Consider the following 27,979-nt stretch of genomic DNA (forward strand, 5'->3'; position numbering starts at 1 on the left):
CTACCTTGCCATCAAGTGTTTCTTTGTGTTTTTCTCAGGCCTCAAGAGAATTATGAAACATTTGGGTGCAAAAATGCAGAGCAGTAAACCATAGCTAGAAGCCAGGATTGCAAAAATCTCCACAGCAACAACATACTTCCCAGAAGAGCTAATGTAAGCAGGGACAAAGGCCACCCAGACAGCACAGAATATCAGCATGCTGAAGGTGATCAGTTTGGCCTCATTGAAGTTGTCAGGGAGTTTCCGAGCAAGAAAGGCCAGGAGGAGACTGGTGCAGGCCAGCAGACCAATGTAACCCAGGACCAGAGAGAAGCCGATCACAGAGTCCATGGCACACTCCAATGTGACCTTTGACCCTTGGTAACCCAGATCACGTTGAGGCACAGGGGGGCTGAGGGACAGCCATGTTGCACAGATGATGATCTGTATGAAAAGCAAACATGTCTGTGTTATCATTTTTATATCAAGTGAAGAATTGATCTCATCATTGAATCAATAAAACTATATTCAAACCTGTATAGATGTAAAGAGGCAGACACTTCCTCTCTGTTGGCCTGGACCAAACCATTTCATCAAGGATCCAGCACCAGGCCGAGCTGAGCGGAAAGCTGCCAGAACTACTACGGTTTTGACCAGCAGGCAAGAAACACAAAGTACAAAGCTGATCCCAAAAGCTGCCTGTTGGAACCGACAAGACCAGACTGATGGACGACCAATGAACACCAGTGAGCACATGAAGCACAGCTTCAAAGACAGGAGGAGCAGGAAGCTCAGTTCTGAATTATTTGCCCGCACCTTGAGGGGAATTAGATTTACAGACAAAGACGTGGCCATTTAAACAATACAATACTGTTTCAAAGGGGGAAAAAATTACCAAAACATTATAAAGAATTTAAAATGGATTCAATAAACTCTGTTATATTTCTCTAGGTCCTTACCACTGGTGTTTGACGGTAGTAGAGAAACATCACGAACACAGCTGTTGTCACCGCGGCACCAGACACAGCTGCTGTAGTCAGGGTGATGCCCAAAGTTTCATTAAAGGAAAGGAAGTCCAGCTGGCGAGGGATGCAGGCAGTTCGCTTAGCATTGGACCAAAACTCAGATGGACAACGCTCACAGTGTAAAGAATCTGGGAGAGGAAAACAGAGGAAGCAAGGAAAATAATACACAAATAGCTAAATTAAGGATATCTTAAGCAGTAATTTCCTCACTAGTTTGATTGCTAATCTCCCCTTCAGCACATGGGATACAGTCAAAGCAGCAGAGCGGTTCTCCTTTCCTATTGGCCTTTCTGGTACCTGGGGGACAGCTCTCTCTGCACACTGAAACAGGCACCTAAACAACAAGTAAAACCATGTTATCAATACATAATGTCTTGTGACTCACATTTTGATAGTAGCCTGAATCAATATTGCTCTTTTTTAACCACCTGATTGGATCCTGTGCTCCACTGAATGGCTGATTCATTAAGGTGGAGGTCAGACCCGTCCACACGACCAATCAAAACAAGTTTGAGTGACCCATCAGGGGTGTTCTGCCAGTTGACAAGGTCGTACTTTGCTGGAATGTCGGCACCTTGGAAATAAAACATTTCCCCTTGTGGTGTGGTGACGTCACTTTGTTCAAGTGCTGCAACAGCTGAAAGTAAAAAATGTTGAAGAGACTGTTCACATTTAAAATTCTGTATTCTGTTTACAAAAAAATGCAGTCAATATTCAGTATATTAAAAGTTTAAGAACTATGATCCTTGTGGATGAGATGATTCAGGGACAATAGTGTTTACCTCTATGGGTTTGATGTGTTTTGGAGACGAGCAGGTGGAGCTGTTGTATCCAGGTGAGCTTTCTTTATCAGGGCAGGACAGGAGGCTGTGAAGGGCATGGGCTGCAGCATAAACAGCAAGGTAGACATTATTTGCCACCCTCAGCTGGGAAATATCAGTGAAGTGATTCTGCACTCCCTCCAGGGACTCTGTTCCTCTGCAGAGTGGCAGAGAAGCTTTCTGAGAGGACCCCTCAGCAGGAGAGAGCGATGTCTCGTGTGATTGTGTAGCTCCAAGCCTGCATCCAAACTCCTTTTCCCAGAATTCTCGTAAAAATTCATCATCAGGACGACGCATGGGGTGCAAACTTCTGAGATAATTTTCAAATCCGGGTATTGTTGAACTTCGAATGGCCACACCCAGAACACCACTTGCCACTTTAGAGATGTCAAGATCTTTTAGAATATCATCACTGGTGCTCCAAGCCTCACTGGCCAGAAACTGTCTGTCAGTCACCTACAGTAAGAGGAAACTGAAATAATTTACAACAAGAAAAGCTGTTGACATTAAAATACAATAAGGTAAAGAAAATAAAGTAAAAGAAAAGAAAAGACAAACAAAAGTAAAATTATAGAGATAAAACAACTACAAAGTCATTTTACAAAAATGAGAATACATTTGAGTAAAAGTAAAAAAGCAAAGTAAAGATATAACTAACAAGCAAAAAGACAATACAGCATACATTCAGTTTATCATATTATCATAGGCTTTTAAAATTAGGTACATTTTAAGATATTTTTTGAAAGTAGCTAAAGATGAGTGTTTACGTAGAGTAGCTGGAAAACTGTTCCAAACGACTGGACCTCTGTCCCTAATAGAAAACTGTCCCAGATTTGTTCTGAAAAATTGCCGGTGAAGGAGATCTACAGATCTGGTCTGATGACTATGGATCTGTGACCTGGTTATAAAAAAACTGTTAAAAGAAGAAGGAAGTAAATTATTGAAAAACTGGAAAACAAAAGTGCCGATCTGAAGAGTATTCACATCATATATGCTTAGCAACTCCAGATTCCGAAATAATGGAGCACTATGAGCGTCCCAACTGGAGTTGGTTACAGATCTAACAAATTTTTTCTGTAACAGAAAAATCGAATTTACACTGGTTTTGTATGTACTAGCCCATACTATATTACCATAGGATATAAAGGGATAAATAAGGCAGTAATATAAATCCATACAAATTTTCCTTGACAGCACGTGTCTTACTCGTCTAATAACCCCAATGTTTCTAGCCAATTTATTGGACACCTGTGATATGTGTTTTTTCCAATTGAGTTTATGGTCAATAAAAACCCCAAGGAACTTAACATTGGAAACATTAGCAAGTGCATTGTTCGCCATAAAAATTAGTCTTTTCATCTTTTCAAGGCAGTTGCTCACATTTATCTTGGCCAGTTCCAGAAACACTTCCTTAATCTCTGTATACCAGGAAAAGACCAGAATCACCCTGGCAGTCGAAGCTTGAATTGTGAGGGCTACACGACTGGCATCACTCACAATAGTTTCTTGAAGAACAGTCTCTATGAATTCCAAACATATCCCTTTCCCCTGGGTCTCTTCCTGAAAGGCCTGGAGATCAAAACAACAAACATTTTTAATACATATATTGTTATTTACTAAATATGAAGGAAATCAATGAGATGCTTTTTTAAGACGATTTACTGTAAAATAACAGACACACACCTGTATTGCGAGGTTACCATAATCCTTGTTTTGAACTACAGCTCCCATCCAAGTCCAGCGGAAGCGAATGGCCAGTCGTGCCATGGCTCGGGCTTGGTAAATATCACTGGGGATTGTTCTGAAGACATTAGGAAAGTTAAGCCTGTCGCTCAGACAAGGGCAGCTTGCCAGGTAGCTGATCTGAACAAAAGATGCAGAAAATATATTTTGATACTGCTTTTACAGCAATAACACCATTTTTTCTTTAATAACAATGTTTTCAAATAGTATCAGCCTCTTGATGTATGAAAAAAAAAGGATCTCATCTCCTAAGGTAATGCAACTCACAAGCGGCACAGAGAGAGGCCCCAGGACCCTGGACAGAAGTATGGTTGTTGTTGACGAGGCAGTACCAATGAGCAAAGGAACAGGCTGACCCACTGCTGATAGCATTAGACATATGGTTACATGATGTTAACCTTTTTATACTGTAATCATATGAGTGGTTGTTGTTTTTTTTTAGGTGCACTTCACACTTAATTTGATCAAGTCATACCTGCTGTCTCTCCAGGTTGTTCATAAGCTGCAGAACCAGGCGTAGAGGGTGTTAAGGGGTAGTTGCAGCTGTGTGCGTCTCCTCCCACCAGTGACAGTGCAGCTTGCTGAGCCCAGTAAGAGCTTAAACAGCTATCAAGAATACGGTAGCCAAGCTTCAATCCCGGTAGCAGGGTGCTGTTTCGATTGATTTCCTCCACCGCAAATGTCAAAGTATATGCATTTTTTAATGACTCTAGATCCAAACTGAGACCAGAGGAGATTAAATGAAATTAATGAAATAAACAACAATATCACTGAAATAAATATTCACCATGGATCTGTATCTAAATGTAATTTAGACCAACATAAACGTATTACAGCAACACGTCTTGAAATCACTATATTTCTATATTATACTTAAATTTGCTTATCTTAGATATATGCCACTTTAACTACTTTGTTATTAATTGACCAATCATTAACACAATGCATATTATAAACATTACATAACTTTATACCTCAACATTTTGAAGAATATTTTCATCTGTATTTTAACAGAAACACACAAGCATGACAAAATACATCTATAAATAAAGACAATGTGCTGAACAACATAATAATAACAATACATTTTGTGTTTACCCTGCGCAAGGTTCATAATGAGGCATCTTGGTGAATCCCTGCTCTACAGCTGAACGTGGGTAATAAAGATTAAAAAGTCCACCAATAATCACATCTCCATCCTGGGAGAGGCTCTTGTTGATCGGCTCTCCCAACCGAGAGCACAATATCGCCTGAACCACCTGAAGCCCTGTCTGTCTGTCCACTACACTGAGAAGCAGCAGGGAGAGAGCTGAGGGGGACCACGGAGTGAAGAACCAGGGCAACCAAGACATGGAGGCAGCTGTTCGGAACATTTAACACATATAAGTTATCTGAATGTCAGAATATGCATCAATACATTTAGTCTTTGTAAAACAACAGTCACATCAAACCTGCGTCATCAGTCCTGACAACAGAGTGAATTAAATTCAGAAATAAATGGTACCTCAGACCACGTTCAACAGCTCTTGTTACCAAAAGACAAATCCTTCAATTTCACATCTAAATCTAACATCGTAGCCTCATGTCAAAAACAGAGAACATAATGAACAGAAACGCTTGGTTGAAAAGTTCTTATCACAAGGTAAATAGCTAACTCTGATTATGACCTGAAAGTAACCACCCCCCTACTCTGCACAAGTGAAGTGTTGATGTGAATATTTATAATAGATGCAAAAGCCTTTTGCACGGAAGTAAAACTGATGACACACAAGCCAAATTACTCCTCTCTAGAGTGATGGTGGAAAAACAATCCAATGCTTGCAACTGATAAGCATGTAGGTTGTGTGTCTGTGTATGCATGTATAGTACTTTTCCTATAGAAAAACTACTGTATGATTTCATTTGAATTAACCCAGGTAACTGAGATACTGTATATGATGTCAAGATGCTGTTTATTTTTTATCTGAATGAGATAAAGAGTGGAGATAAAACATGAAAGAAAACAACAAAACTATTGGGTCCTTTTCTCTTAGATTTCAAAGGAATATTGTACACTGATTGATCAATATAACTGAACAATGTGGGGCAGTCTGTTGGAACCAGTTTGTGGAATTGTAGCCCAGCGCAACAGGTGTGCTGTTTGTCAGCTCTATTATACAGTAATTTCATGTGGCATATGGGGAAAGAAGATAAGATAAGATAAGATAATCCTTTATTAGTCCCGCAGTGGGAAAATTTGCAGGCTTACAGCAGCAGAGAGTAAATTTTCTTAAAAAAAGAATAGGCTGTTTGTGACCTACACTGACTTGTTTTTGAGCTTTAGCTTCATCCTTGATAAATTATCTGTCGAATGTTCTATGCAGAATTCTGAGTCAAACAGAAAATAAACATGGAATTTGTCGAAATCAAATATTTCAATATTTTATTGCATTGGTTGGAAAATGCTCAGAGTTCGCCTATGAGCAACAATACAAAGAAAATAGGATGGCGTAACACTGTAAAAATAAAAAACAAACTGCTGCTTTGCCACCCTCCCCTCCTCAGCCTGGCCCTGTGTAGTTGTCACTCTGTTTTTTTCAATCCATTAAGTTATACAAAATAAAACAACCGTATCCAACAAGAGAAGATAATTATTTTTGCACTCTGTATCAAAGCAATTATAAAAATTAAAACCTTTAAACTCCAAATCTTTCAAATTTGCAATCATGTTTTCGAATTCTACAAATCATAAAGAGCAACAAGTCCAAGCTAGGAAGTTAATGTACTGTATTGCACCTAATACAAACAAGCCTACATCCTCTGTTGTATCCAATGCAGCTATTTGTTCTGTGCAAATGTTGTTCGGCGAATATTGTTAGGCGATGCAACATCTATCGTATGAATTGGTGCATAGTCATGCTTGACATGTTCACAGGTAACATGCACAAACAAAAATGTACTGTTAGAATTGGTTCTCAATTAAACCCATCTCAGATTTAAAACAATGACTATTTGAATATTTACACACATCACATATTAAGAAATGCCACTGAAAAGAGAAGGAAGACTTAGAGAGTTACGTATGTAACTACGGTTCTATGAATTCTGGATGACCGCCAGAGGCAGTGCTTAACACTGGATGTTATCCATCGCGCATGCGCAGGTCGAGTATTTAATATCAACAAAGTCACACGTGACCGGGGATGACGTCGGGCCGCCCGTCTATATAAGGCCACGTCACTCTCCAAGATGTCCCTTCAGAATCTTCTCGCAAGATTCCGAGTGACAGAGAACTCTGGCGGTCATCCAGAATTCATAGAACCGTAGTTACATACGTAACTCTCGTTCTATTTCATTCTTACTGACCGCCAGAGGCAGTGCTTAACACTGGATGACTATTACCAACGTAGTCACGAGGAATCCTGTACCCACCTATTAGGAAGGGCCTGAGGGTTCCTGAATAACAGCTGCAGCCACTGCGTGGTGAGCAGCTACATTGACCCTGTAAAATCGGGCAAAGGTGCACGCTGAAGCCCAGGAGGCCGCGGCACAAATCTCACCTAGAGGCACTCCTCGTAGTGCTGCCCAGGAGGTGGAGACACTCCTGGTGGAATGGCCTCTGATCTTAAGAGGCAAAGGCAGTCCTCTTGACTTGTATGCCTCCTCAATTACCTCCACCACCCACTTCGAAAGCCTCTGTCTGGACAGCGCTTGCCCCTTCCTCGGGCCCCCGTAGCAGACAAACAGGCCATCAGACTGACGAAAACCGGCAGTTTCCTGTATGTAACATCTCAAGGCTCTCACCGGGCAGAGTAGTTCTGCTGAACTAGCTTCCTCATCCGGTGGGTGTGAGGGGCCATAAGCTGCTAGCTCTATGACCTGATTATAGTGGGCCGAAGACAGCCTCTTTGGAAAAAAAGATGGGTTAGGCCACAGTGCCACCCCTGTGCCATCTGAGTTCCAGCGTATACACTCTTCACTCACTGACAACGCATGAAGCTCGCTCACACGCTTGGCTGACACGATCGCCAGAAGAAAGGCCACCTTCGCCGACAGCCATTTCAGTGGCGCCTGGTCCAAGGGCTCAAACGGGGGGAGACGGAGGGCTCCAAGTACCAGAGGTAGGTCCCATAAGGAACCTTGACAGCCCGTGGGGGTTCCTCCGCTGGGCTCCTTTAAGAAATCGGGTCACCAAAGAATGAGACCCCACCGTCCGGCTATCAACCTTAATGTGCCTGGCTGAAATGGCAGCCACATACACTCTTAAAGTGGAAGCAGATAGCTTCCTTTCCAGTAAGGACTGCAAAAACGCAGTATCATTGGCACTGAGGAACACTCCGGTACCTCTTTCTGTACCTCACACCACTTTGCAAATATCTTCCACCTGTTAGCATAAAGTGCCCTGGTGGAGGGAGCTCTTGAGTCCATAATGGTTTGAACTACCTCCTGGTCGCATTCCATTATAAGTGGATCAGGCCCCTCAAGGGCCAAACCCATAGCTGCAGGCACTCTGGTCTGGGGTGCCAGATGTGGCCCCCAGCTGTGAGAGCAGGTCCCGCCTCTTCGGCAGGCACCATGGATCTCCGTCTAGCAGCCTGTACATTACTGGAAACCAAGGTCTCCCTGGCCAGTTTGGGGCAACCAGCAGGAGTCTGTGGTTCCCCTTCTGAACTCTGTGTAGAGTTAACCCTATCAGTGGAAATGGCGGGAAGGCATAAAGGAGTTGACGTGGCCATGGATGTGCCAAGGCATCCTGTCCCATCGGACTCGTCTCTGACAGAGAGAACCAGAGAGGGCAATGTGTTGTGGACTCTGAAGCAAACAGGTCTACCTCTGCTGTGCCGTATTTGCTCCAAATTGCCTCTACTACCTCTGGGTGGAGTCGCCACTCCCCGACGGAGGTTTCTGGCGTGAAAGAAAGTCTGCCACCGTATTCTGTGGCCCTGGAAGGTACATAGCCCTGAGGCTGGAAAAGTAAGGGAGAGCCCATACAAGAAGTTGCTGTGCAACCTGTAATGACTGAGCCGACCTTGTGCCCCCTTGGTGGTTCACATTGTAGACAGCTGACTTGTTGTCGCATCGTACCAGAACATGTCTGCCCCTCAAATATGGCAGGAATTGGTGGAGCGCTATAAATAGCACGGAGCTCGAGCACATTTATGTGCTGTGTCCTGTGCGGCGCACTCCAGAGCCCTCTCACTGCCCTGTGCTGCCACACTGCCCCCCAGCCAGAGAGCGAAGCATCGGTCACCACCACTTCGCGGCGTGAGGGGATCGAACCTAGTGCGACACCTTTGGCAAGATATGCCCTGCGTCTCCAGGGTTGTAATGCCAGGAGGCATTGACTGGACACCCTGACCTTCCTGGATCCGTGCAACCTTGGATCTAAGTGGAGGCCATTGGTCCAAACTTGGAACGGCCGCAAGTGAAGGAGGCCCAGTGGCACTATTGACGTTACTGACGTCAACATTCCCAACAGCCTGAGAAAAAGGCTGTACCTTACCCTCCTGTCCTCCCGAAAATGCAGGAGGATCTGGAGTATGGCCTCTACCCGCCGTGGAGACGGGAAGGCAAGCATTTGGACGGAGTCCAGGGTTATGCCAAGGAATAATACCTGTTGGCTGGGTATTAGACAACTTTTGCCGTAGTTGACTGTAAGACCCAACCTTCCCACATGGCCTAGGAGGGCTGTGGTGTCCTGCTCTGCCTGTTGCCGGGTTGGAGCGCAAATAAGCCAATCGTCCAGATAAGGGAGGATTTGTATTCCGGTGGCTTGCATTGGTGCGAGCGCTGCCCGCATGCACCTTGTGAAGATCCGTGGGGCTAGGGATAACCCGAATGGGAGGACCCTGTACTGGTAGGCCCGCCCTTCGAATGCAAAGCGCAGGTATGGCCTGTGATGTGGTGCTATCGGGACGTGAAAGTATGCATCCTCTAGATCTATTGATGTGAACCAGCTTTGCCGTGCGACGGCCTGGAGCACTTCCGCTGTCTTTAGCATGTGAAAGGGCAATACTTTCAGAAAACTGTTCAGCCCTCGTAAGTCCAGTATAGGGCGAAACCCACCCTCTTTTGGAACTAAAAAATACACTGAGTAAAACCCACCTTGCTGTGTCTGAGGATCTACGATCTCGATGGCCTTCTTCTCCAGGAGGGTGGATACCTCCTGGCTGAGGGCCTGTCGCTTTGTGGGATCGCTGACTGTAGTCAGTCTGATCCCCCTGAAAACTGGGGGCCGGCGTCGGAATTGGAGATTGTACCCTTGGGAAAGCGTGGTCACCACCCAAGGGTCTGTAGTGCAACTTCCCCAGCAGATTAGGTGCTGCTGGGTGAAGCGCCCGACGCCCGGCCATGAGCCGTCAGTACCTGCCCCCACGCCCTCTTGGGGGCCTGGAGGGGGGAAACCCCGACCCCCGACCCCTCTGTGCCTGTGGTGCTGGCCTTGTGGGAGCCCGACGGGGTTGATAGGGTCGCTCAGGAGCTGGTGAGGTCCTGGAATAACCACTAGGACGTGCTAGCGGCAGAGGACGATTGGTGCCATAACCTTGTGGAGGCTGCTGCCTCGGTTGGGATGCAGCTCCCCGAAGGCTAGCAAACTGCTGCCGTGTCTGGTTAGCCTGGATGCCACGATCGGCCTGTTGTGCTGCTGGGCCAAACAGCTCTCCCGGAACTACGGGGAGAGTGCGAAGGGTCCTCCGGCATGGCTCTGATAATGGGGACTGGGCCAGCCATACCTGGCGGCGAGCCAGCGTAAGCGACGCCATCAGCCTACCAAGCTCTCTGGTCATGAAGGCAAATGCCTGCAAAGACGTGTCACTTAGACTCTGCACTGAAGCATCTGTACTGGATGATTGCAAGGACTGAGACAGGGCCAATATCAAATGGGACAAGGAGTTCCCGATACGGCCCATACGTGCCGCTGTGTCGTAGCACTTTGTTAACAGGTCATCAGTGATGCGACACTGTGGCCTGGGACAGCGAGCATTCGGCCTCAACACCTCTTCTGGTGCCACAATGAGGGAGGCAATGGTCGGCTCTACGGCTGGCATTCGGTCGAGTCCATGCTTGCTGGCATTCTGCATTGAAGCCAAGGCCCTGCTGTCACTGGTGTGATGAGATAGAGATCTGGGGTTAGCCAGCATCTGTGAAGCTCCTCAATATATGGCTGGGAGGGAGGCACAGAAAAAGTATCTTGTGGCGGGACACGCCTAAAGAATGCACTAGCTGGAGCGATATCTGCTGGAGCCTCATCCAACCCTAAGCGTGCCAGTGCCATTCGGACCACTGGCTTAACCGTGGCCGGGAAGCTTCTGAGCCTGCCCTAGACCCACTCCCTACATGTTGGGAGCCGCCTTCAGAAGCCTGGGTAGAAGCCTCTACCTCGCCCTGTCCCGGCCTGTCTTCATAGAACTGGCTACAGGAAGCCCTCGTAGACAGAGCATCTCCGTCCCATTCTGGTGTAGTTGGAGCCTCAGCCTGAGAGATTGACGCCAACCTGACTGGCTGAAGGTTATAGAGCAAACTCTTAATCTCAGCGAACTCTGACACTAGCTTGTCCACTTTGGCAGCATAACCGTCAGCCTTCCTAGCCTTCTTCCTGGGCGGGGCAGCCCTGGGTGGGGAGCGTACGTACCACTGGTTCTCTTCCAGGCGGGGAAGCTCACCTTCAACCTGAGGTCCTTCCACCTCGGCTAGTCTTGCCACTTTCAGCCCATGTGGCATGAAACTGCAATTCATACACTGATTGTCGGACAGCCCCTCTCTCAGGTGGACCACACCGAGGCATGCGGGGCATTCATCATGTCCATCTAGGGCTAGCAGTGGAGCCATGCAAGTGCGGCAACCATGTGAGCCTAACATGTTGGGGGAAATAAGCTATCAAAAAATAGTATATTCCCAGAGTAAAGTAGTTACTAATGGGCGAAAGCACCCAACAGTAATAATTTAACAAAAGTGCAGCAAACTGCTCAACGTAAGAAACTCAAACTAAAACAGAGTTCTGTTTTTTTTTTTTTTTTTTTTTTTTTTTTTTTTCAAAATGAATTAATTTTTCTTATTTACCCATTAGCCTCAACCGTAATGGGGAGCTTCTGCTCTTTAATTCCAAATAAGGGAGTACACGCCTAACGAGCGAAAACACTCTGGGAGCCTTTAATTAACACGAAAGTTGCCACAAAAGGCAGCAGACGCCGGTAATGGCAATCTCCGATGCAGCGAGGCAATCAAAACAAAACGTAAGCTTTAAGCGGGTGCCGAAAACAGAATCCCCTTATCTTACTTAACTTTAAAGCTAACACAGAGAGAGTACTTACCTTAGCAGCCTTCGCTACAGCTGATGAGACGCTGTGTTAGTCTAGCGTGAGCCGAGCTCACCGGCGAAAACACCGGTATGCGGCGTTCAAAACAAAGCCGAGCGTGACTAATCGCAGCCCTTGGAGGACGAATTCGTGGCTCCAACCATGCGGTTGCAGGGCTACCAGCAAAGAGTCACCGGCTTATATTGCTTTTATTCAAGCTTATCTCTTACTCTAAACCTGTATTCGCTACTGCGAGAAGATACAAGGGACATCTTGGAGAGTGACGTGGCCTTATATAGACGGGCGGCCCGACGTCATCCCCGGTCACGTGTGACTTTGTTGATATTAAATACTCGACCTGCGCATGCGCGATGGATAACATCCAGTGTTAAGCACTGCCTCTGGCGGTCAGTAAGAATGAAATAAGAGAACCCCAAGCTACTTAAGGGTGTGCTCTCCCTAGTGTCTGCCTGAACATGGACCGCCTGTTTTCTCAGGTTGTACACTGATACAGGCAGCAGCACCTCCTCATCCAGAATGGTGTAGACTTCTTCAAGCTCAGCAGTTTCTAGGCTGGAGAGGAGAGCTGGAGCAGGTGCTCCTGCCTGGGAAATCTTGCGTGGTGAATGGATTTCATGATTTATTTTTTCAGCTACTTTCCGGGGACTTAAGTGGTTCTTGTTAGTAGATGCAGTGATGGTCTTCAGAGGTGACCTTAAATCTAGCAATGTGGTAGGGGTGGTAGGCCTGTAGTTTGAATGACGGAAAGGGGTATGATCATGAGATAATGTGTGTGTATCATTTTGTTCAACAGTGCTTGTCTTGCACAATCAATGTGCAAGACAAGTCAATGCAAAATGCTTATTTAAGACACTCCAAGCGTTTTATCACAAAGAAAGTAGCACTTAAACAAACTTGAACAAAACAGCACAACTGTTTCTAAAGTCAACAGTGACCCTGATATTAATGCATCAGATTGCTGTGGCTTGGTTAGTGTTAGCATCATGAATCGTACAAATTCCTTATGATTATTGGACGTAATTTGGGTGTATTTGCATAATTCCAAAAATATTTAATTATTTGACTGGGATGATAAAAGCAAAATACCCACCAAGAAGAAAAGAAGTGAGACATGCTACTCAGAAACACATTATCAACCAAGGTGCACTTCACACAAAGTGTGAACAAACCTTTTTCACAGATTACAGTTTAAAATTTAAGAAAAAGCTATGTCAAGTACTGAACTTAATTCACAGCAAATGATAACAATTGCATGCTTTTTAATGCATTGCCTACAGATGGCACCCTTACTCCTTAAGTTACCACAAAGAACAATATGCAAGAAGCCGTTGAGGATTATGAATTCATGCTTACATTACAAATGAGTCTATATTTGTTGAAGATTTCACAACCTCAGTTGATTTTTAGCTTATTAGCAAACTGTATTCCTCATTGGTTCAATGTTTCACACAAACAAGTCATTAGAAAGACAGCTGAACACAAACTGCACTTGTGCATCATGCATTGCTGTTTCATGCAGCACCACACAGAGCCTTAAGGCATCAGGATACCTTGTTAGATCCTAGAAAGTGCATTATGGTAAAGCTGGGGTTCAGGACTAGAGGGCTCCACTAGAAAGACAAAGGTTGGGCCTTTAATGGATTCATGTGTTGAGGGAAACACATTTCTTTCTGTTTGATAAAAGTGTCTGACAGAGGCAATGCTACAATAAAGACCAGGATACAGCACTTACCTTTCCATAGACATCATGCACTGACACATGCACAAAGATTGAAGCCTCAGTCAGCCCCTCCAAGTAAACATGTCTGTAACCTGTTGTTAGACATGAAGAGAGAAAGCATGTGAGTGAGATAGAGTGAGCAATAGAGTCAAAGAAAGATGTGGGTTGTCATCAGACTGGTGAGTGTGCGGTGGTTGCCTGAGGAGAGGGCATCGGGGGTTCAGGGACAACTTTGATGGATGTAAACAACAAAAATAACCCGCCAAGCCAAAGGTCTTTTATTATACAAATCAAGGTTCACTAGATGACCTGCCCCATAACCATAGTGCTGCCAAAACCTTAAATGGAAATTCTGTATTAATTGTAAGAGAGTCTGTCTGTCTGTTTCTGTTAAATAGCAGAACTACAATTGTTACTTGCATTGACAAACTGTACCCCCTCTCAAGCTCATGTTATTCACACACAAAAAGTTCCTTTTTGTCAAGTTAAGCTGAAAACACTGAGGAATTCTGCACATACCAGGCATCAGGCTGGTAAAGGCAAAAGTCCGTTGACCAATAAAGTCCCTTCCGATTGGGTCATGGTCCCAGACAAGAAAACGCACCAAAACCACCTCAGCCATGTGAAGTGTAAAAGACAGGGTCTCCTCCCATACTGGATTAAAACCTGAGAAAAATACACATATAGCTTTGTTATATTATAATTAGGATGTATTTTATCAGTATCTCATCAAAACACATATAGAGTATCAACACAAAAACTAAGAAAGATGAAGATAGAGGTAGTGATGTGTAAAATTGTGTATTTCATGGATCATGCACACTAATCGTATAATACTGGGGCGGCTGTGGCGTAGTGGAGAGCAAGGTAGTTCTCCAATCAGAGGGTCGGTGGTTCGATACCCGGCTTTGGCAGTCGATGTGTCCTCGGGCAAGACACTTAACCCCAAGTTGCTCCCGAAGGCTTGCCATCGGTGTGGACTGGATGTTGCATGAATGTTAGTTAGAGTCTGATGGTGGCACCTTGCATGGTAGCCTGTCATCAGTGTGTGAATGGTTGAATGATATGTAATATACTACTGATTGTAAGTCGCTTTGGATAAAAGCGTCTGCTAAATGACTGTAATGTAATGTAATGTACTGTTGAGCTCCTAGGGCTGGATAACCTTTCCCAGAGGAGGCTTCACTCCTCCCCCCTGCCGGGTTCCCTCATCTGTGGGGATATGTTAGGGGTGACAACAGCAGACCCCTTCGTTCTGCTTCCTTTATGCCTTTAATTAAACAATCTGAATTCTGATCCAGTGCTCCACAACCCAAAGTCAAATGAAAATAACCAATTATTAAATACCTAGTTAGGTCATTGGTAAATTATCAAAGCCCTAGATTAGATTGAACGGTGTCATTTTCATCTATATTGTAAATCTGCCAACAGGACCTTAGGCTATAATATATGCTTTATGGATAAAAGGTCTGCAATATAGTTTTTTTCACTTCCTTAAATGTGATCAATAAAAGGTTTCAAAAACAGGCCCTTTTCACAGAAGACATTTTGACTTGTCAATCGTCGGAAAAGCTCAAGTGTCAGTAATGGCATTAACAATGACTCAGCTTTATTCAGTGGCAGCTAATTAGGGGTTGCTTGTGGTATATCACCACAAGCAACCGTGTCTGTTCCTTGCAGCAATCAACTGGCAGGCCGATGATCTCCACTTCAACGAATGGATCAATAATCGACAAAGAATGTGTGTGAAAGAAAACTGGGATATATTCAGATTTGGTTGTTTTTCCTTTGTTTGTTTTTTAATAACTTTGTGTCATTCATTTAATGTTAATATATCAAAGATGATACATAAAAGGAGAAGGAATCAAAACCACCCAGTCTCCCCTTTCTTTGCTGTCTATAGTAGCACTTGGCTTGAAATCCATCATTCTTTCCCTCAAACATAAATTAATACTGAAATGGCTTCTCAACTCCACCTCTGAACCACAAAACACACACTCATGCACGTATCCACCTCGAAAGACAAAAAGAGACAACAGAGAAAAGAATATCCAGAGTCATTTCACTTTGACACGCAGACATTGACATCCAGGAGCTTCTCTCAAGTGAAACACTGACACAGCTCAATGAGCTGTGTAGTGTGTGAGCGTGTGTGTGTGTGTGTGTGTGTGTGTGTGTGTGTGTGTGTGTGTGTGTGTGTGTGTGTGTGTGTGAGTGAATGTGTGAGAGAGAGATGTGGGGGAGAGCAGAGACTCGCTCCATTTCAATACAGCCCAGGGGCCATTAATCATATTAACAGGTGGCACTGATGATAAAATATCAGCTGAATGTAAAAGGTGAGAACAGCAGAGAGGAGGATGAGAGCTAAAGGGGGATGTTCAATGTATTCACCTGTTCTTGCTGTCAGAATTTAAAATTACAAATAAATATGGTGTTATATTTCCTAATAAGCAAGTGTGAATGTTTTCTTTCTGGGGGGAACATTGGGGCAACTGTGGCTCAGCAGGGTCGTCCTTCAATCAGAGGATTCGGAGATCTATTGGAAATGCACCCAAAATTCCGCTTCCCAGAATTCTCTTAAGAACTCATCTTCAGAACGATGAACTGGGTGCAAACTTCTGATATAATTTTCAAATCCAGATATAGCTGAACTTCTTATGGCAACACCAATAACCCCTTTTGCTACTTTAGTTGAGACAACGTTTTGGAGAAGATCACAACTGGTGCTCCAAGCCTCACTGGCCAGATATTGTCTGTCAGTCACCTGGTGATAGCAAGAAGATAAGATCACAATCAAGTTAAGAATTATTTAAAAAAAGCTATATCTTTATAATGTAAAATGTCTAAATTTTCTTTTGCATTAACTATATTCAATACACAATTGTACTTCAATTGCTCACATAAATGTTGGCTAGCTGCAGGAACAGTTCTCTCACATCTGTGTACCAGGTAAAGATCAGAATCACTTTTGCAGTCGAGGCCTGAATTATGAGAGCTGTGTGTCTGGCATCACTCACAATGTTTTCTCTTTGGGGGCAGGGGTGTGTCTGGCATTTGTAGAGACCCTCCAAAGAGAAAACATTGTGAGTGATGCCAGACACACACCTGCCCCCTGAGTCTCCTCCTGAAAAACCTGACATATACAGTTGAAAGGAGAAAAAATATTAGTAAAATAGTAAATTAATAAAAAACAATAAATTGTCTTGTATAGATGACCTGTATAGATGCCAAATGGAAACACCTTTATTGCCACAAAGCCATAATCGTTGTTTGCTACAACTGCTCTGATCCAGGTCCAATTGAAACGTATGCAAAGCTGGGCAATAGCACGGGCTTGGTAAATATCACTGGGCATGGTCCTGAAGAAGTTAGGATACCGGAGCCTGTCACTCAGACAGGGGCAGCTAGCCGTGTAGCTCATCTACAGTAAAGGACAAAAAACACATACATAGATATTCTAAAACCACATAGTAATTTTGAAATCGCATACAAGTACACATTATTTTCATTTCCATTTTCATTTTCACACAGGCATCTTTTTCTTATCTTTTTTAAAGAAGAAGACTGTGCTTACTGCAGTTCACAGTAAATAGGTTTGTTTTTGAGGATAGCAGAATGAAGGTGAGAAAACATTTCATTTCATGCACCAAAGTCAATATAGCTAAAGAAAAATAAACAACCATAAAAGTCTTAATTAAACATTTTTAGATTTACACAGAACTCACTAAAGGTATAGTTAGTGAGGGGCGAGTGGCCCCAGGATTCTGGAGAGCATCTGGGCTGGTTTAGATGAGGAACCAATGTTCAAAGGAACAGTCCGATCACCTGATGAAATTATAGGATATAATGAAATAAAGTAATTTGTTAAGCTTTGGTTCTCATTTAGACACAACATTGTGGTGTTTATGCTTTCGTCATTTTATTCGCTTGTTATTAATAGAAGGATGTACGTCAGTTCCATACGAAGCTTAATTTAGTACCTCTCCTTTCTCTGATTCCCTCTTCAGCAGAATAGTCTGGCAGGGCTGTTGAATTACAACTGGCACTGTCTCCTCCAACCAGCGACAGTGCTGCCTGGATAGCCAAAGGGGATAGGGCACAGCTATCAAGAATATGGTAGCCAAGCTTCACACCTGGCAGCAAGGTTGTGCTGTGATTGATTGAACACCATAGCATATATGTACTGTAATGGAAGATTTTGCAAACTGAGACCACAGGAGAGAAGAAATTAGAGAATTATCAGTCAAAAATGCTGAGGTGATCTGTAATAATTTGTAAAAGATTAGGTAAACAGTTTCTGACATAACTTTATTGACTATTATAACAGCATACTTTAACAAGAAAATGAACATGTGAATGTGAAGAAACCACCAATAGATACAGCCAGTAATGCTTCTTGTGTTTGTCAGACATATGCAGCTACAGTTTTCACAGTAAATAGTTCAGTTCAGCGTTTTACCCTGTACACGGTTTGTAGTATGGCAGCTGAATGAAGTCATTGTCTAGATCTGGAAGTTTGTAATAAAGACTAAAGAGTCCACCAATCACTACATCTCCCTCCTGGAACAGATCCTGATCGCTGGGTGCACCCCACCGAGAACACGTCGCTGTCTGAACCACCTGCAGCCCAACCCTGAGCCCCAGCTGTCTGCCCACAAGCCCCACAAGGAGCAGGGATGAGCACAGCTTCAAAGCGAAGAACCAGGATAACCAAGACATGGACGGAGATGTTCTGAGCACTTTAAACATGTGCAATACACTCATTTAGATACTGCAGCTCAGGTGAAATAAACCGTCAACAGTTCCTCAAATGAAAAAAAAAAAAATTAAATAACCCTTACTGAATCCATAAGTCATCCCCCCCCTCCTACTCTGCACAACATAGATGTTGTTCTGTGTATTCATAACAGTTGTAAAGTCCAGGCGGAATGATAGTAAACAGGATGACACTGCGCCTGAAATTTACCTGGAGGGCAATGGCTTTAGATGTCCCAATAGAGTTGCATTTTCAACATTTAGTTGATGAATTAATCCACAGTGACTTAAATACACAGCCACACCTCTCACAGCAGGGCCAGCAGGATATTGTTATTTTCAGTAAAGGTTCATTATGAAGACCTTTTGGAAAATGTTTTTAAAAGACTGGATCATTCATATTATGAAGGAAGTCAATATGTGGTGGATCCAAGTAAAAAAAAAAAAAGTTTTAGTTACTTCTTGTGGTATTTAGTAACTTTTAAAATAGTTATGATTTAATTTGTCCACGTTTGGAGATATCAAATCAACAGCAACGTCTATTTGCAGAAAGTCTCTGAGACGTCACTATGGGCTGTGTAATTATGGGGACAATTACGTTTTTATAGAAGTACAATAAGAGGCAGCCACTTCTATGTGGAGTGTGCATATTCTCCCTGTGTCAGCGTGGGTTTTCTGCAGGTTCTCTGGTTTTCTCACACAGGCCAAAGAGATGCAACTCAGATTAAATGAGGAGTCTAAATGATTTCAGCCCTGTGATAGCCTAGCGACCTGTCCAGGGTATACCCTGTCTTCGCCAAATTTCAGCTGGGATCCGCTACAGCCCCCGCTGCCCTAAATAAAATAAGCGGTTAGAGGTAATGGAGGGATAGTTAAAATTAGGAAAAAAATTCCAGAGCATTCTATTGACACATGTCCAAATGTCATTGATAAAGTAAGAAATTAAGTCATAACAACCCTCTCCAAGTTTCCGAAGCACCCCAAACATCTCCGAAGTACAACTGCAGGCATATTGGGCCGGCTGAAACATCCAACCTGCATCTGTCCTAAACATGGCCGATGTCAAAGAAAGCATAAGTAGACCAGTCAGTGACTGGGCAGCTAGATGCAGAACCTCCCCATCTAAGAGGAGGCCACGTCCCTGCCAGTCACCAGAACCATATGCTGTCCCTGCTTGGAAACAAGGAAACTTACATCTCAAATACCAGGTCTGAGCCTTTCTACCCCCACTTTTTTTCTAGAAGCCACTGATACAGGGCCACAAGAGAGTCCCTATAGGATTGACGCATTGTATTGTAGTGAACTTGCCATCCATCAGTCACTGCAACACAGACCTGGAGGCGGACACCACTAGCAGTGGTCAAGAGCCATGGCGTCTCACGACCATGCACTCATGCTAGTTGTCTAAAACCTGCCAGTTACGGGCTTTGGATGGTTTACGCTGAAAACACACCAGGCAGTGGCATTATTACATTTTTTTGTGTCTGGGGGGCTTCTTCATGTGTTTCAGGTGGTATCAATTATTTCTAACAACCGTCTTTGCAACTTAAGTTAACCAATGCCACCCTTTATGCAGCAAAATCAAATTTGCAGCTCGCTGAACTATGGAAACAATGGTACTGAAAAAATTCATGAAATATGGCATTAAAATTAGGGCAGTAAAGGACTCAACAGAAAAAATGTAATGAAAAACAAATGGTTTTCATGCTGTGAGTTTACAGTTTGGGGAAGCAAGGCTGACTTTGCTCAGGCTCATCAAGCCTGGGAAAGCCCTCATTCAGCGAGCAAAAGGTCTCAGAGGACTAAGTTACATCACAATTAATTCAAGGCGGTTCTTCCTCCATACTGTCAGTAGCTCCATACTCCCTGTCACTCTGTCTCACTCACCTAATTGGCTCACTCTGTTCACCTGCCTGTCACTCTCTCACAGTTCACTCCAGCCACTCCCAGTTCCACTTCCAGCTCACAGCCCAGCCCCCTCTCTCTCACCACACTCTCCCTCACTCACCTAATCAGCCTCATGCAGTGCACCTGTCTGCCACACCCACCTCATCAGCACAATCCCTCTCACCTGCTCACTCTGCTGCACCTACACCCTGCAGTATTTAAACCCCAGTCAGTCACACACTCGCTGCCAGATCGTTCATTGCATTTATGTCACACCTTCCAGCAATTTCCCGTGGACTGATTTCCCGTTGCCGACCCTGCCTGCCTGTCTGTGCCCAGGTCAACGACTCAGCCTTCTGTCCCCTACCACCAGATTCCCCTACCTTACCTTTACCTCGGTTAGCCACCTTAGCCTTCTGTCCCCGACCACGGGTTTAGCCTCCGCTTCCTCTGGTTTCCGTCTGCCTGATCCCCTGCTTGTTTCCCAATGTGAGTCTGACCCTGCCTGTCTGTCTGCTGTGTGCTCAGCTTTAAATAAAGCTCCAGAACTTTATCTGTCTCCTGGTCATACTGCTTTTGGGTCCACACCACATCCGTGACAGCAATACAGTCATTCTATTTCATTAAAGCCTTCTGCCTCTGCACTCTCGTGGCATAATTGAACAGGGGGAAATTGGATTTGACATAAACTTTGGGGGAAATGTTTTCTTGACATTAATTATTCAACATGAAAGTGGAATCTTCTTCCCTGTGGTTAGGGGATATAACCACTATATGCAGAGATTATGGCTTTATATAATGCATGAGTATTTCATGGCATCTAATTAAAATGAAATGACATGAAGGTTTCATATTAAAGCTGACACATGAACAAGCCTGTTCATGAGAAAAAAAGGTAGCCCTTGTCAGGATCCATTTGCGCTGACAATGATGAGGTAAAAGCCACACTCAACTCTCCCTGATCAGCATTACACACATGTGATGAGAGGCAAACAACTCTTTCACACACCCATCTGCCTCCCTGATGGGAATAGGTGTGGGATGAGTGCTTAGCATGTGACTAGTGGAGCCTTTGTACCCACACTAGTCCCATTAAACAAGCATAAGTGGGAAGTGCACCTACTACTTGAAAACTATTGTTAAAAAAATAATAATTTAGCTCTAAAGGAAATTTGTCAAGTATACTAAAAACCCAGGTGATGAGGGGTATTTTGGTCTTGGGGACAATAAATATTTATACTGTCGCTAGGGATTCTTCATATTTGAGATTGTAGGATTGAATGTTTTTTGAGAATCTGTCAGGATTCAAATTCAGTCTGGCAATCTGCAGCCATGAATTATGATGTCAGTTTTAAATGGCATCTACGGGCTGGTAACAGACAGCAGTGACAAGAATACACAACTGACATGCTGTTTCATTGCCAGATGCATAAGCAACAGTGGCACATCTTCAGTGAGCAGTGACATATGCAAGAAATGTATACATTAGGTCAGGCCACTGAAACAGCAGTAGGACACTGTCTGAACAAAGTCCAAGTGGCTCTGGTGACTGATATATTAGCAAAGATGAAACGTGGATTAATGTTGTCAGCTGTGGATTTGATGGGCAATCAAAAGAGCACTCCTTAGGATTTCGTAGCTATCATCGGCTGAACAATTTTTAAGAATGTATTTTGGAGGAAAATATTTTTGTACAATATATTTGTTGCTTCGTTGAACATAAAATTGAATTGTTTTATTGTGTAATCTTAAAATTCCCCTATCTCTCATACACCAAACTTTCTCCACATTTCCTTTTCTGTGACGGTGGACACTTAATGTATATAATGCCAAGATACAAATTGTAATTACTGTATTTGATGTATAGTAAAGCTACTGCATATAGAGCATACAATTCATGTTGGAGCATAATTGGATGGTATGATACTTCCATCTAGTGGCCGTGATTCAGTACATGTAGCATCAACAAAAAAATTCCAAAGATATCTTTAACATATTGTTCTTTCTTTAAAGTGATTAAGCTATTAACTGCAGTTAGTATAATGGGTAGTGAATTATAATTTTTCACCAACTAATATGATTTTTTGTTTAATTCAGTTTACATATTTTTTCCTCATTTGTTTACAACACAAGAGTTTGAGCAAAAAAAAGTGGTTAGTACTAAATCATCAGATAGATAAAATAAAATCTATCCAATGAATCGCCACCTTATCGTGGTGGAGGGGTTTGTGTGCCCCAGTGATCCTGAGAGCTGTGTTGTCGGGGGCAATAGCTCCTGGTAGGGTCTCCCAATGCAAAGTGGTCTTGGGGGAGGGGTCAGACTAAGAGCGATTCACAAAACCCTAATGAATCGGACGATGCAAGGTTGGGGCATCTCGCCCGGAATAGGGAAAACGGGGCACCCTCCTGGAGCCAGACCCGGGAAGGGAGCTCACCGGCGAGCGTCTGGTGGCCGGGCCTTGGCACATGGGGCCCGGCCGGGCCCAGCCCGAAAAAAAGCTACATCGTGCCGCCACCCTGTGGGCCCACCACCCGCAGGGATAGGCATTGGGGTCGGGTGCAATGTGAGCTGGGCGGCAGGCTGGGGCGGGAACCTGGGCGTGCTGACCCCCGGCATCACAGACTAGCTCTTGGGACGTGGAATGTCACCTCTCTTGCGGGGAAGGAACTGGAGCTGGTGCGGGAGGTGGAAAGCTACCAACTAGATATAGTTGGGCTCACCTCCACGCATAGCACCGGTTCTGGAACCAAACTCCTGGAGAGGGGCTGGACTTTTTCCTTTTCCGGAGTTGCCCAGGGAGAGAGGCGCCGGGCGGGTGTGGGGAAACAGGGCTTTTCTCAGGCTGTGCTCAGCAGGGGGGGAGAACTGCAGACCCGGACTGGGGATATTGTCGAGCGGTGGAAAGAACACTTTGAGGAACTCCTGAACCCGACCAACACGTCCTCTGTGGAAGAGGCAGAGTCTGAAGACTCAGGAGAAGACTCGTCCATATGCCGTCCAAATGTCTGTTTTCCCAAGGTTTAAAGAACATTTATTAACAATAACATAATGTAATTTTGACTCTGTAGTTTTATAGTTTATTACGTGTAATTTTGTGGAAATGTAATTTAACGATATCCATCTGAAAACTTTGCTGCTTTATACTCACTGTGTCTGCCCCATGGCCACTCTAATTAATTAATTGAAAATTAAATAGAAGAGTAGTTAGACACCCTCTCCCCATTTAAGAGAAGGCTTCAGACTTTCTTCTTTGATTACGCTTATACAGTAGTTGGGTCTTGCTCAGGCTTCCCTTGGACTAGCCACTTGTTGCTATAGGCCTTGAATGCTTGGGGACTCTCTCTGATACACTGAGCGGTTCTCTCCTCCTCTGCCTCTACATCTGTATGTGTTCATGTCCAAATAATGCATGTTGCTTACTTGGCAACTGTGTCAAAGGACAGGATGCCATATGTTGCATAGATTGGAAAGCCCCCTTAGACAAATTTGTGTTTTGTGATATTAGGCTATATAAATAAGATTTAGTTGAACTGACCCTCTTTCATCAAACATATAAAATCCCCTTCTTGGATACTTGCTCTCTCTCATTGAAAACAACCCAAGGATGCAGTCAGGAATAGTTCTTTCTTTTTCTCCAGACAGTATTTGTAGGGTTTTAAAGTCTACTAGGTCAAAACATTTTAAAAGCTACATCAACTATTGTGATGACAGCCACAGTTATTTAAGATAGTTTTACTTATTTTAATTATATGCCAAAACATACAACATTGGCCCACTGTGAAAGTAATAAATCTATTTATTTATATTATTTACTTTCAATGATTGTATGTATAGCATTTTGAAAATAGTGCAACATGGTACACAAGCTAGATAATCTTTCTAGAATAGATTACGTATTAATGTTGTGTAGTAAAAACTGGTAGAGAGAGTTTAATTCAGTTGAGGTACGGTATTTATTCAAAACACAGAGAAAGAGAACAACCAACAACATTAATGCAAAATAAATCAATAACATTTGTAGAGAGAATTTAATTAAAAAGTGTTTTTTCTTTTACGGTTGATGATAGATGTTTTCATTTATTGAACAGTATAAACAATACTTTGTTACCAATGAAAGCCATAATTAAGTGTAGCTGCAAGAAGTTTGCTAATTTCATACAAGCAGATTAACTAGTAGCATTATTTAAATTAAAGGAACTGATATAACGCATTCACATGAACAATTGCATTATACCGGGGCTACTGTCTCCACCATACTAAGAGAGTTATACTATAGATTTACACTATATAAAACTACCTTGCCATCAAGTGTTTCTTTGTGTTTTTCTCAGGCCTCAAGAGAATTATGAAACATTTGGGTGCAAAAATGCAGAGCAGTAAACCATAGCTAGAAGCCAGGATTGCAAAAATCTCCACAGCAACAACATACTTTCCAGAAGAGCTAATGTAAGCAGGGACAAAGGCCACCCAGACAGCACAGAATATCAGCATGCTGAAGGTGATCAGTTTGGCCTCGTTAAAGTTGTCAGGGAGTTTCCGAGCAAGAAAGGCCAGGAGGAGACAGGTGCAGGCCAGCAGACCAATGTAACCCAGAACCAGAGAGAAGCCGATCACAGAGTCCATGGCACACTCCAATGTGACCTTTGACCCTTGGAAACCCAGATCACGTTGAGGCACAGGGGGGCTGAGGGACAGCCATGTCACACAGATGATGATCTGTATGAAAAGCAAACATGTCTGTGTTATCATTTTTATATCAAGTGAAGAATTGATCTCATCATTGAATCAATAAAACTATATTCAAACCTGTATAGATGTAAAGAGGCAGACACTTCCTCTCTGTTGGCCTGGACCAAACCATTTCATCAAGGATCCAGCACCAGGCCGAGCTGAGCGGAAAGCTACCAGAACTACTACGGTTTTGACCAGCAGGCAAGAAACACAAAGTACAAAGCTGATCCCAAAAGCTGCCTGTTGGAACCGACAAGACCAGACTGATGGACGACCAATGAACACCAGTGAGCACAGGAAGCACAGCTTCAGAGACAGGAGGAGCAGGAAGCTCAGTTCTGAATTATTTGCCCGCACCTTGAGGGGAATTAGATTTACAGACAAAGACGTGGCCATTTAAACAATACAATACTGTTTCAAAGGGGAAAAAAATAAATTATAAAGAATTTAAAATGCATTCAATAAACTGTTATATTTCTCTAGGTCCTTACCACTGGTGTTTGACGGTAGTAGAGAAACATCACGAACACAGCTGTTGTCACCGCGGCACCAGACACAGCTGCTGTAGTCAGGGTGATGCCCAAAGTTTCATTAAAGGAAAGGAAGTCCAGCTGGCGAGGGATGCAGGTAGTTCCCTTAGCATTGGACCAAAACTCAGATGGACAACGCTCACAGTGTAAAGAATCTGGGAGAGGAAAACAGAGGAAGTAAGGAAAATAATACACAAATAGCTAAATTAAGGATATCTTAAGCAGTAATTTCCTCACTAGTTTGATTGCTAATCTCCCCTTCAGCACATGGGATACAGTCAAAGCAGCAGAGCGGTTCTCCTTTCCTATTGGCCTTTCTGGTACCTGGGGGACAACTCTCTCTGCACACTGAAACAGGCACCTAAACAACAAGTAAAACCATATTATCAATACATAATGTCTTGTGACTCACATTTTGATAGTAGCCTGAATCAATATTGCTCTTTTTTAACCACCTGATTGGATCCTGTGCTCCACTGAATGGCTGATTCATTAAGGTGGAGGTCAGACCCGTCCACACGACCGATCAAAACAAGTTTGAGTGACCCATCAGGGGTGTTCTGCCAGTTGACAAGGTCGTACTTTGCTGGAATGTCGGCACCTTGGAAATAAAACATTTCCCCTTGTGGTGTGGTGATGTTCACTTTGTTCAAGTGCTGCAACAGCTGAAAGTAAAACATGTTGAAGAGACTGTTCACATTTAAAATTCTGTATTCTGTTTACAAAATATATATATATATAATAATATTCAGTATATTAAAAGTTTAAGAACTATGACCCTTGTGGATGAGATGACTCAGGGACAATAGTGTTTACCTCTATGGGTTTGATGTGTTTTGGAGACGAGCAGGTGGAGCTGTTGTATCCAGGTGAGCTTTCTTTATCAGGGCAGGACAGGAGGCTGTGAAGGGCATGGGCTGCAGCATAAACAGCAAGGTAGACATTATATTCCACCCTCAGCTGGGAAATATCAGTGAAGCGATTCTGCACTCCCTCCAGGGACTCTGTTCCTCTGCAGAGTGGCAGAGAAGCTTTCTGAGAGGACCCCTCAGCAGGAGAGAGCGATGTCTCGTGTGATTGTGTAGCTCCAAGCCTGCATCCAAACTCCTTTTCCCAGAATTCTCGTAAGAATTCATCATCAGGACGACGCATGGGGTGCAAACTTCTGAGATAATTTTCAAATCCAGGTATTGTTGAACTTCGAATGGCCACACCCAGAACACCACTTGCCACTTTAGAGATGTCAAGATCTTTTAGAATATCATCACTGGTGCTCCAAGCCTCACTGGCCAGAAACTGTCTGTCAGTCACCTACAGTAAGAGGAAACTGAAATAATTTACAACAAGAAAAGCTGTTGACATTTTGTTTTTACAAAGTGACTTTCTTTAGTGATGGAAACCTTAGTCTTTTCAACTTTTCAAGGCAGTTGCTCACATTTATCTTGGCCAGTTCCAGAAACACTTCCTTAATCTCTGTATACCAGCAAAAGACCAGAATCACCCTAGCAGTCGAAGCTTGAATTGTGAGGGCTACACGACTGGCATCACTCTCAATAGTTTCTTGAAGAACAGTCTCTATGAATTCCAAACATATCCCTTTCCCCTGGGTCTCTTCCTGAAAGGCCTGGAGATCAAAACAACAAACATTTTTAAAATATATATTGTTATTAACAATATATGAAGGAATTGAATGAGCTGCTTTTTAAGGCGATTTACTGTAAAATAACAGACACACACCTGTATTGCGAGGTTACCATAATCCCTGTTGTCAATCACAGCTCCCATCCAAGTCCAGCGGAAGCGAATGGCCAGTCGTGCCATGGCTCGGGCTTGGTAAATATCACTGGGGATTGTTCTGAAGACATTAGGAAAGTTAAGCCTGTCGCTCAGACAAGGGCAGCTTGCCAGGTAGCTGATCTGGAAAAAAGATGCGGAAATATTATTTTGATACTGCTTTTACAGCGATAACACCATTTGTTCTTTAATAACAATGTTTTCAAATAATATCAGCCTCTTGATGTATAAAAATAAAGGATTTCATCTCCTAAGGTAATGCAACTCACAAGCGGCACAGAGAGAGGCCCCAGGACCCTGGACAGAACTATGGTTGTTGTTGACGAGGCAGGACCAATGACCAAAGGAACAGGCTGACCCACTGCTGATAACATTAGACATATGGTTACATGATGTTAACCTTTTTATACTGTAATCATATGAGTAGTTGTTGTTTTTGTTTAGGTGCACTTCAAACTTAATTTGATCGAGTCATACCTGTTGTCTCTCCAGGTTGTTCATAAGCTGCAGAACCAGGCGTAGAGGGTGTTAAGGGGTAGTTGCAGCTGTGTGCGTCTCCTCCCACCAGTGACAGTGCAGCTTGCTGAGCCCAGTAAGAGATTAAACACTTATCAAGAATACGGTAGCCAAGCTTCAATCCCGGTAGCAGGGTGCTGTTTCGATTGATTTCCTCCACCGCAAACGTCATAGTATATG

At 43.5% G+C, this 27,979-nt stretch overlaps 1 protein-coding gene and 1 pseudogene across 1 annotated transcript; both read right to left on the bottom strand.

Annotated features, from left to right (window-relative positions):
* Window positions 1–18,304, bottom strand: LOC129097226 (extracellular calcium-sensing receptor-like; annotated as a pseudogene).
* Window positions 18,305–24,521: 6,217 nt separating this feature from the next.
* LOC129097233 (extracellular calcium-sensing receptor-like) lies at window positions 24,522–27,971 on the bottom strand. The gene is made up of 10 exons (XM_054606020.1): window positions 27,761–27,971; window positions 27,553–27,647; window positions 27,227–27,406; window positions 26,925–27,113; window positions 26,306–26,800; window positions 25,945–26,154; window positions 25,727–25,850; window positions 25,451–25,644; window positions 25,035–25,316; window positions 24,522–24,944 (listed from the first exon to the last, which is right to left on the bottom strand). The coding sequence occupies exons 1-10, from the start codon at window positions 27,969–27,971 to the stop codon at window positions 24,522–24,524; spliced, it is 2,403 nt and encodes an 800-aa protein (XP_054461995.1).
* Between the last annotated feature and the right edge of the window lie 8 nt (window positions 27,972–27,979).

This window comes from Anoplopoma fimbria, chromosome 1, assembly GCF_027596085.1.
Source record: "Anoplopoma fimbria isolate UVic2021 breed Golden Eagle Sablefish chromosome 1, Afim_UVic_2022, whole genome shotgun sequence".
In the NCBI taxonomy this organism is placed as follows: Eukaryota; Metazoa; Chordata; class Actinopteri; order Perciformes; family Anoplopomatidae; genus Anoplopoma; species Anoplopoma fimbria.

What these genes read in the sequence shown, in the direction of transcription:
- LOC129097233 (XM_054606020.1), bottom strand. Translation starts at nt 27,971, where the DNA reads ATGACGTTTGCGGTGGAGGAAATCAATCGAAACAGCACCCTGCTACCG. An exon ending in AACACATCAAACCCATAGAG is followed by an intron (nt 26,155 to 26,305) that starts GTAAACACTATT and finishes TTTTACTTTCAG; the next exon opens with CTGTTGCAGCACTTGAACAA. An exon ending in GGAGATTAGCAATCAAACTA is followed by an intron (nt 25,645 to 25,726) that starts GTGAGGAAATTA and finishes TTCCTCTCCCAG; the next exon opens with ATTCTTTACACTGTGAGCGT.